This window comes from Poecilia reticulata, linkage group LG19 (assembly GCF_000633615.1).
Source record: "Poecilia reticulata strain Guanapo linkage group LG19, Guppy_female_1.0+MT, whole genome shotgun sequence".
In the NCBI taxonomy this organism is placed as follows: Eukaryota; Metazoa; Chordata; class Actinopteri; order Cyprinodontiformes; family Poeciliidae; genus Poecilia; species Poecilia reticulata.
In genome coordinates, this window is record NC_024349.1 from 5,355,613 (window position 1) to 5,366,298 (window position 10,686).

The 10,686-nt window shown below is 38.3% G+C and overlaps 1 protein-coding gene across 2 annotated transcripts in view; it reads right to left on the minus strand.

Moving 5' to 3' along the window:
- LOC103481248 (synembryn-A) overlaps positions 1–8,917 on the minus strand; it is a 12,878-nt gene extending 3,961 nt beyond the window's left edge. The window contains exons 1-10 of one of the 2 annotated variants that reach the window (XM_017301703.1): positions 8,461–8,916; positions 7,802–7,825; positions 7,606–7,700; positions 7,473–7,520; positions 6,562–6,579; positions 6,373–6,462; positions 4,505–5,109; positions 3,914–4,049; positions 2,032–2,220; positions 1,690–1,784 (exon numbers count right to left, since the gene is read on the minus strand). In XM_017301703.1, coding sequence (XP_017157192.1) covers positions 1,690–1,784; positions 2,032–2,220; positions 3,914–4,049; positions 4,505–5,109; positions 6,373–6,462; positions 6,562–6,579; positions 7,473–7,520; positions 7,606–7,695 — 1,271 coding nt within the window. In that variant the 5' untranslated portion in view covers positions 7,696–7,700; positions 7,802–7,825; positions 8,461–8,916. Of the gene's footprint in view, positions 1–1,689; positions 1,785–2,031; positions 2,221–3,913; positions 4,050–4,504; positions 5,110–6,372; positions 6,463–6,561; positions 6,580–7,472; positions 7,521–7,605; positions 7,701–7,801; positions 7,826–8,460 lie in introns of both variants that reach the window. The other variant, XM_008436615.2, reaches the window with a different exon arrangement.
- Positions 8,918–10,686: the final 1,769 nt, after the last annotated feature.

Here is a 10,686-nt window from a genome sequence, read left to right on the forward strand (position 1 = left end):
TACAGGTAGCGGTGAGAGCATTGAATCACAGTGATGGAAAAGACAGTGAAGCTCAGCAGTAGTTGGGTTGAAAAGGACATGGGTCCATTTCCCACAACATATCTGTGTGAAATTGAGCTTCTCTAGTCTGGCTACTATAAAAACTAAAACCAGAGAGAGACAGAGATGTTGAGGAAGAGCTTTGTCTTTCTTCAATTTCTGCCAGGAAATCAGCTGTTTTCATCCAAACATGCACAGGTTTCACACTAGGTGGGTAAAATATACAGATTTTGACATTCTGTACATGCAACTCTTCATATTGTAACAGTGAATATGAAGTGAAATGTTTCCCAAATATTATTGCTTCTTTCAGAATAAGAATTATTTTCTGTATTCCGGCTAAAAGAATGCTTGTGGATTAGTTTGTAAAACAGTTTGAAGTTTTCTACAACTTCTTTAAATTTAACACCAGTGTTGTGGCACTGTTCAGGGGTATTTTTGAAGTGGACATGTTAAGTGCAATTTGAAGTAAGAAATGTAAAATGTGATACAAATGCATTTTTGTGTTTATTTGATTCCTATTCAAGAGACTTTGATAAGAATGACTATATATGTAATATAGGCATCTACAGAGTATCTTTGTTTACATTTTTGGTTAGTGGTGTGCCTCGAGATTTTTTCAATTAAAATAACGTACCTTGGCTCAAAAAAGGTTGAAAAACACTGCTCTAATTAACTGAGCTTAATAACTTTGGTAAAAAGTAATAAAGAACCAACTAAAAATATATTAACAAATGCAGGTTTGAACAGTTTGTCAATTTTTTTTTTGATGGAATAAAAAAACATTATGGCACAAAATATCTACAAAACAATGACTAAGACAACTAGCAAAACTTGTAGGTCATTTTCTTGTCATAAGGTGGAAACTAGGAAAGTTTTGTGTGTCCAAATAATTTTAATTTCCATTTCAAGCACACATATATGTGTGTTTGAAATGGATAATATTTATATATATCTATATATATATATATAGATATAGATATAGTTACGAATATATAAACTTTAGAGGAACCAAATGATTTTTATATCATTTTCCAACACACTGTTTCTTACCACGTCATTGCAAAGTTTTTTTTTTCATTTTTCTTTGTTTTCAAACCATTAAAACCAAAAATAAAAATATAGTTCTTATATATTTTTATAAGATATTATTTTTATATTTATCTATATTATTTTTATATATTATATATAAATTAGAAAATTGTATATATTATATATAAATTTATATATTAAAATTGTATATATTATATATAAATTAAATTAGATATTATATATTATTTTTATATTTATATCTTATATATATATTCTTATATATAGTTCTATAACATTTTTTATTTATAAAAAATTATGCAAAACTTTGCATATTATGTAATGTGGGATAAATTTGGAACATGTTGTATTCTTTCAACTATATGTATTTAGTTAAAAAAGAGAAATTAATGCAAATATATTCTTTTTTGTAACAATAAACGTGCTATGCTATCCCTGAGAATTACTAACTGTTTAGAAAGCATTTATCAGATCATTTTAGATACTAAATTTCTCTCATCCAACTTGTTCATATCTGTGCTGTACATAAAAACGTCCGTCCTATTTTATTCATGTGATCATTTATTTATTTTGGGAGCAGCTGGGAACGTTTCTCCTCACCCCTGCAGCTCGTCCGTGTCCTCAGGCAGCAAACACTTCCTCATCAAGCAGAGGCGCAGAATGGCCACTAGGTGTCGGTAAAGAGCCGCGTCGTCCTGCACGCACAACCGAACAACTCATTTCTCTCTCTCTAGAAACAAACTTTTACGTGTAAGATGCAACTGAAAGGTAAAAAGTTGCAATATCTTGATTAAAAAAATAATTAAAATTAAACAGAACAAAAATCTGACCACAGATATATATAATCATGATATTTCTGCAGAGCTTGTAGCTTTAAAATACTCCCAAAAAAAACCTTAAATACACACTTCCCCCTTCCTTTTAACCCGCACAGCGTCTGACCTCGCTTGGCTCCTGCTTGTGGGTGCTGTAGGTGATGTTGAAGAGGATTTTGAGGATCTCCACGATGCGCTGCGAGGCTTCCAGAGAGATGGGTGGTGCTGCGGGCTCCAGCACACACTCATACTGCTCCTTCCACTGCACCTCCAGGCAGCTCTCCAGGGCTGCCGTGAGGATGGGAACGCCTCCCTCCTGGAGKAGGAAAACAGGGAGAGAGTGAGGAGGTTAKCTGCACCTGAACGTCTCACAGAGTAAACGTGTTCATTTACCATTCAGAGGTACATTCACAGTTTTCTCTGCATTTATGTAATATAGATAAAAGTGGAAATTGTTTGCCCCTGTCATCTTTAAGTTCTTGTTCAGTAATAACCCTTTAAATTTCCCATTTTTGTTTTCTCTTTAAACTGTTTGTCACAATTTTTAATAGACAAAAATGTTAAATAACTATCAGGTACTGAAAGTTGACGTTCTGGAAAAAAGAACAAAAATACAGACTCAATGCAACATTTTTGAGAATTTAACAGCCATAAAAAAAAACAGGTTAAAGTAACTAACTTTATTTGATCAAATTTAAATAAATGGTGCAATGTTGGCTTTCTTTGGTAGTCTTCTTGCCAACCTGACATCACCTCATGGATCCTCAACAGGAGGAAAAGCCTAAGCTTTCCTTTTAACTTATTTAAATAGTTGGTGCAGTGTTGGCTTTGTTAGGAAGTCTTCCTGTTAAACAGAATTTATTCCTCTCCACTGTCACCATTTGAATCCTCAATATGAGGCATTGCTTAACCAATTTGCATAATTTGGGCAGTTTTTGAAAAGACTACATAAAAGTAGGGGGCCTCATTCATTTTCACAGCAACAAGAACACATCTTGGTTTCGCTGCAACAGAACCAACACATTGACAGCTGCCAGATCCATCTCTAGACTGCCACCTTCAGGCCTCTCCTGATCAGTTAATAACAGTGTCTGGTTTTATTTTTCCCCTCCGTGGGCTGCCGCCTTATCGTGGTGGAGGGGTTTGAGTGGGATCCTCGGAGCTGTCAGGGGCTCCATGAATCTGGGTGGGGTCTCCAGTGTCAAACGGCCCCTAGGGGAGGGATCGGACCCAGATCAGCCTGAAGACGACTTAGAAATAGAGACAGAAGTCAGGGTTTACCCAGGGTCTTAAAAGCTTGGCGGGCCACAGGGTTTATGCTTCCCCCTGCCTGCAGGCTAAGCTGGGAGGTTCTCATGTCCACTGACACAAGAATCCTCAATATGAGGCATTGCTTAAGGTTACTTTTTTACCAATTTGCATAATTTGTGCAGTTTTAGAAAAAGACTAAACATAGATGGCCTGATCTTTTTTCACAGCAACCACAACAGATCTTGGATTCACTACACGCATGAGTCATGTTGGGCTACATGAATGTATTGGGTTTGATCTTGGTGAAAGCAAGAAGAACAGATCTTCAGTTCCTCCATGCAAGAAAAAGTCTCGTCTGGTTGAACTTCCGGCCTGTTGTTTTTCTTCTGGTCTTGTTTTGGTCGTTTTGTATCTTCAAGGATACAAAAGTATCTTCAAGGATAAGTTAAAAGAAAGCTTAGGCGTCGTTTTGTATCTTCAAGGATACAAAACGACTTGATGAATCTAAAATACTTAAAATACAATTGTTTATAAATGCAGCTGTGACAGCTGTTTGAATATGGTTTCCAGTAACAAAAAAAAGCGTGTTATGATCGATTAAATGCGCTGATACGTCATTGTGCTGCTAAACACATAACGCTAAGTGGAGCGGCCGACCGCTCCAAGATGGCCGCCCTAAATCCCGTCAGCGACAACAGGCGAGAGCGGTCCATGAGGCGTCTGTCCTTACGTCGGGGCTTTTACATAAACGGATGTACCTGTTTGAGCTGAGTGCTGAGTTCGGGTCTCAGCGCGGTGATGAGGAACATGAGGCGAAGCTCGTAAAACTGAACACTGGAGGGAGACGACCAGCTGACACTGGAGGAAAGACACTCAATGAGGCCGCTCAGAAGCCTGAAACCATAAGCGGGAAAACGTTTAGTTACATCTCTGGTAGATTTAAAACTGTCAGTGTTTAATTAACACCTCTGGCTGTTGAGGGGGTTTTTTTTCCTGCAAGTGTTTTATTTTTCTGTGGACCTCTTGTACACTTGCCACTTGCTCAATAAAGTTTTATTTTAAAAAAACCGTAAGAGGAAGAGAGCTGCCACAGCTGATAATCAAAACCTCCACTTTATCCAATTGAAAATGTAGACTTTGTCTGTAAATATAAATGTAGGGGAAGGAAAGTGCACTAAATGAAACATTAGCGCTACTATTAGCGCTACTATTAGCGGACGTTCGCCCAGTGTGCATGATGAATTAATGAGATGCTGTGAAACTTTTGGTTTTGTTTTTGAGATGGCGGTTGTATGTAAATAATTTTTGTTTTTGTTCTCAGCCTTTCCTGAAGTTAGCGTTGGACCCACCTGAGCGCGCTGAACCTCTCCTGAGCCCAGGTGCTGTTGTACACCATGTTACACAGAACCTTCATGGCCTCTTTCCTCAGCGCCTCCTCCCCGTGCTCCTCCTCCTCCACCTCTCCTTCCGCCTCCATCTTGCTCTCTCTGCGGTCTCTCCTTCCCCGCTCCAGCACCTTCTGATGGATGCTCCCTCTGTGCATTTCATTGATGCTGGTCCTGTGGCTGCCGAACCAGCTGTTGCTGTCCAGGTCGCCGCCGCTGGTGACGCTCCTGGAGTCCTCGTCCACTGCAGGAAACGCCTCAGTGGGGTCCAGGGCCTCGCCCTCGCCCTCGCCGCCGTCCTCTTCAGCGCAGCCCTGCAGCAGTTTGGCCTCGGCGAGGGAGGCGATGATGTTGTCGTAGAAATCAGAGTCGGGGTCGTTGCCTTCCTCGCTGGCGTCGTTTGTGGTCAGGCCGGCCAACTTGGCCAAAGTCAGCAGAGTGCCGTCAGTCACCAGATGGCCCAGGATCTTTTTGTCCCTGGTCAGGATCCTTAGTGAGTGCAGAGAGACTCTCAGCAGACTGCGCTTCACCCCTGACCTCATGAACCTCACAATGACGACGGATAGATTCTGAGGAGGGAGACAGAAAACCATCAACAGGCAGCCAGGAATCGGAAACATTTGTAAACAGAGATGGAAACTTCAACATATTGGACAGACTTGACATCCTGATACAAAAACCACTACAGCACAGGTGTCAAACTCAAGGTCTGGGGACCAAACCTGGCCCGCCAGCAGTTTTCTTTTGCAAATCTACAAAAGTCATGCAAAATTCACACAAAAACAAATTTTTTTTTTTACAGATTTAATGCTAATTTTTCTCCAAACTGGCCAAAATCTTTGGGTTTAAGTGATCGCTGCCTCAGCCTCACTTGATGTCAAGTTGTAGTCTGTGATAGTTACGGCGATTAACAAAAGTCACATTTAGCATCATAGATTAGCACAAATATCATAAAACATCCTTACAAACATTTCTAAATAAAAAAAACAACAACACAAAAACAATCACAAAGTCCCGGAGAGACGTTCAATATCGTTTAATTTTAAGAAACACTTATTGAATGCTGAAACAAACGGCTATTTATTGATATTTTAACAGTTTAATGGGTTTTATCAATAGATTCTGGCACAGCCGGCCCTTTAGCAACATTCAGATTTTCGATTTGGCCCAAAATGAAAATGAGTTTGACTCTCCGGCACCAGAGGCATGACTGCTGTACGCCAAACAATCTTTATTCATCTGTTCTGCAGCCACAAAGTGGCTCTTAAAAACTCTAAAAGTTAAAAAGAACCAGTTAATGTTTTATGCAATGCAAATATAATTACAAAAGCAGGCTTTCAACAATTAAAAAAAATTATTCTGCACTTAATTTAACAAAAAATGACACAAAAACTACCAGTAATTTACAATCTATGTGCTTATTAAAAAAAAAATATGTGTCTTCTTTTATCTTTATTCTAAGTCCTAAAAATATAAATAAAATGTTTTTTTGTTTTTTTTTAAAGTTGTGACATTTGCAGCTGAACGTGTTTTATTTGTCTGGCCTGAGAGCAAAATAACTCTTTAGTTTGTAAAGGTTGCAGACAGCTGGGTGATACAAAATCATTTAAAAATGTATTTTTAAATTTAAAAAAATAATTCAAATTCTGTAAAAAAAAAAAAAAAAAAAAAAAGTTTTTATCTTTAACTATTTTTAAAAATTAAAAAACAATTATTTTGCACTTGACATTGTGGATTTCTTAACAACAGACTGTATGCAATAATGAAATCTTTTTAATGTGTTTTACATAAATAGCCCATAAATGTGTTTGTTGCGGCTCATCAGATGTTACCTGTCTGAGGATCAGGCCTCGATCTTCCTGCTCAAAGTCGTCGATGTCGGAGTCAGAATCAGCAAAGTCCCTCACTTTATTCTTCCTGAACTGATAAAACAGTGGAAGGAATAAATAAAACACATTTTTCCAACTTTTAGTTTCCACAAAACAGCGAACTGCAGGAAGCAAACTTTGGCAGAACTTTACCTCCTCTAGTTTTCTTTGCTGGAGAATCAAATAATCCATTTTTACAGGCAGCGACAGAGGAAAGGAGGAGAAAATATATCAACAAAGAATGTTGTCTAATATATCTTATAAAAGCTAAATTATACTTTAACATGAAAAGTAGGTGGCAGCCAGAAACCAGGGGCTAAACATTTAAAATCTACAAGCAACAAAGTAAAAAAACAAGCTTCTATTAGCAGTGACTGTAAAAATAACAGTTAAAACTGGACCTCTTTTTCTGGTCTATGGTAAGGGAGAGTCAGCTATGCAGCACTGCTTCCTGGTGCAGGACTCTAGAAAAGTAGCAAAATATGGCACAGGTGATAAATGGTGACCTCTGTAGTTGAAAAGTATAATAAAGATGCTTAAAAGTGCGGGGGATTTGCTGATTTTGTGTGAATCTTCACAATAATTCTCAAGACACTGGAGGGACTGATTGATGGAATTTGGTAGTAAGCAAATAAAAATGGCATTAATTTGATGTATAACAAAATGTTTAAGTACACTTAGCATTTAGTCTAGAATCTAGAGGGCCACATAAAAAGCTACGGCGGGCTGGATTTGGCCCATGAGCCTCGAGTTTGACACCCGTGGCTAGAATGTGAATACTTTTGACACCTCTGCTTAAAACAAACACGTTATTTTCAGGACCTGAACCTACAGTGAAATCCCTGAAAACCCCCTTTTAATCTAACAGGTCTGCAGTGGCTGCGTCTGAACTCAATCTGCCTGAGCAGGCAGAGGATCAGGAACGACTGATGCAGCAGAATTACTAATCACAGCCAGACTGTGGGGTGGAGGCGGGGGAGCGAGGACGGCGTGGAGGTGGAGGTGGAGAGCGATTAACTGAAGGATGTGAGCCGAAACTTTCTCCAGGCGCAGCAGGAGCTCACCCTCTTCCTCTCCCTCTCGTCGGCATCAAAGAAGAAGCACTGGGCGTACTGCAGATCAACGCAGTCACACAATAAAAATAAAGGCTTTTTTAAAATCAGAAATCACTCATGCATGAGGAATCGGCGGCGTTACCTCTTTGTTGAACTGCTGCAGCTGCATCTGAACGCCGTTCTCATCCCCCTGCTTGATGCACTGGATAATCCCCTCCATGTCCACGTCCATGCTTCCTGCACACACACGCGCGCACACACACACACACAAACGCGGACCATAACTGAATTAAACTTGCACAACAGTAAACGAGGATGGCAACACGACTAGATTTTACCTGCTTTTTGGATCAAATGAGGAACTAGAAAAGCAAGAAATATGAGAAAGTAAGAGAAACCTACTTAAATATTGATTTATGCAAGTGATTTTTCACCTTTTTTGATCAGTTTGCACAGATTTAATAGATGAATGCAAACATAAAACCCCATCCATTCATTATCTATATGCACTTATCCTTGCAGAGTCTTCATCAATAATTAAACACTGTGGACAGGTCCAGTTCATCACACATGGACACTCACACCTAAAACCAATTACACTGCAAAACACTCAATCTTACGTAGTATTTTGGTCCTAATTTTTAGTGAGTACACTTTAAATAAGACAAGTAACATTTAAGCAAGAAACAGGTTCTTGTTTTAAGTAAATACTTCCTTAATATTGAAGGAAAAGTTATAAGTGAAATAATCTGTCAGTGTAATATGATTACATAATTATAACCAAATATACTTGATTTTGTGGTTTAACCTAGCAGTCATGTCTGTGTGAGGGATCCAGAGTACCCAGAGAGAACTCATGCATGCACAGGGAGAACACGCAAACTCCACGCAGAAAGACCAGAGGCTGGGATTCGAACCCAGAACCTTCTGCAAGGCAGCATTGCTCCCAATCTGTCACTCCTGTGATATTCCAGATTAAATCTCTGAGCCAACCTACCGTCCGCAGCTTCCAGGTGAGGAAGATCACCTCAGATCTCAGAGTTCGGGTCGATCGCAGCTCCTTCAGGGTTCCACGTCTCTGCCGTGGAGTTTGCGTCAGATTACGGTCCCTGTCATGCAGCCTGCCTGCCTCTCCGTGTTTCTCTCTCTCTTTAATCCAAGGGAGATGCAGGAGCCACCGAGTGTTTATGGTTATAATCCACTAATGGACTCTAAGCTTATATCTCCCTGTGTTGACCTTTCAACCTGTTGGATGTTTCCCATGTGTGCGCCGCTCTGAAACAGCCTTTAAAACTTCCTTCTTTCTTCAGCTGAGCTTTGCTATATGTTATAAAAACCAAACTGGATCTAAATGTGGCTGAGAAAAACGACTGAATAAAACATCAGCTGCTGCTGTCAGCGTGTCTGACTGCTTCCCTCATAATTAAAGGGAAAAATGAACCTTTGTGAGGATTTCTGCCAAATTAAAAGGCTGGAGACCAAAGTGTGTGTAACAGGATTTTATTTTGACAGTACGGTGGGTGTGACGTTTGTCAAAATTTGTTTATTTGTTCTCCGAAGTTGTTTTGTTTAGTCAATAAATTGTTTCTCCAGACTTTTATTGTCGCTGTACTAAGCTCCGTTACGCTGGTCTTGACGGTTGGTGGTTACCATAGCAACCAGTAACTGACAGCTCCGCCCCTTTTTCCTTGTTGCCCTTGGTAACTGTGGTACGTATTAGGATTAACTCTGTGTTTTCTTTACAATTATTGCATTTTAACATGTATTTTTTTTAGACAGAATTGATCTAACAGTGTTTCGTGTTTTGTATACGTTTTTAACTGTTATCATTATTAATGTGCATTTTATATATGTTTAACTTTATAATCGTTAGCCGCTGCTAACTGCTGGGAGTCATTGCTCTGTCATTTGTTTAGGGTTATTTATTTTATTTTGTTTAATGTATAGAGACAGACGCTGCTGGACTGATGTTAACCACCAACTTGATTTCGTCTTTTGTTAAAATAAATACAGTAAACATGAGTGTAGTTTTATTGTAAGTCAAGTTGGTTTCTTTTCGTATTTTATTTTTTATTTTTGTTAATGGATGGATTTCTACTTATTTTGTACAGGTTTTATTGTCTGCTGTTTGTAAAATTACACAGTGAAAAATTAGCAGCAATAATTTGAGTTAGTAAGCAGAAAAGGGAAAATGTCATTTTCACTATGTCATTTATTCATTTACAACTGTCTCTGTTTCAAAGTAATTATTTAATTAGCACAATTAGCTTCATATTTAGGTAAATATTATGTTTACAAACTAAATATTTATCTCCAAACAAACTATTTTGATAAAAAATATATTTTAGTTAGCAAAATAGCTTGAGAGCTAAATATATTCATTCAAATAATTTGAGCTTAAAAATGTATTTCTGGTTTACTCTGTAAATATTACAAGGTCATATTTATTTGTGTCTCGTTGTTTCCTAAACCCAAAAACAATAAGACACAAATAAATCTGAGGATTGACAATAATTCATATTTTCTGAATTTTACCTTATTTTCAGTCACATTAAACAAAGTATTCCTGTAAAAGTTTTTCACATTGCTAAAACGTTTTATTAAGAGTTAAATAAAAACCTTGTGTGGTGATTGATTTCCTCAGCGTTAGGCCACAGCAGGTAAACAGGGACACTTCCTGTTGGGAACACAATCCCTCCCTTCTATCCGATTACCGTCGGACATAATCCGCGATTAATCATAGGTAAAATAATAATCATTTGAGTGCTGGAGCTCTTTTATTCACACACACCTGTGATGACTGGTGCTGGGTTCTCAATGCAGCTGTGTTGTAAAATAAAACTGGTGAAGTGAATTAAATAAGAAAAAGAAACCTGGAGAGTTTAGCCTGTTTTTGCATTTATGGAAGGTTTTTAAAGTCTGCTAATAAATTAAACTTGTTCCTATTTCCTGAAGGTTAATAATTAATAATTTAATTAATGTTACTCTTGCTTTCCCATCATCTTTAACTGCAGCCGTTGTTTACTGAAGGAAGGAAGCAGTAGAGGTGGCCGGATTGATCCAGAATAGCAACAGAACTGATACCAAATCAGAATTGATTATGAAGCAAATACTGTCCCAATCAGGCTGGGTTGTTTTCATTGTTTTGGTAATGCAACACACACACACACACACACACACACACACACACACACACACACACACACACACACACACACACACA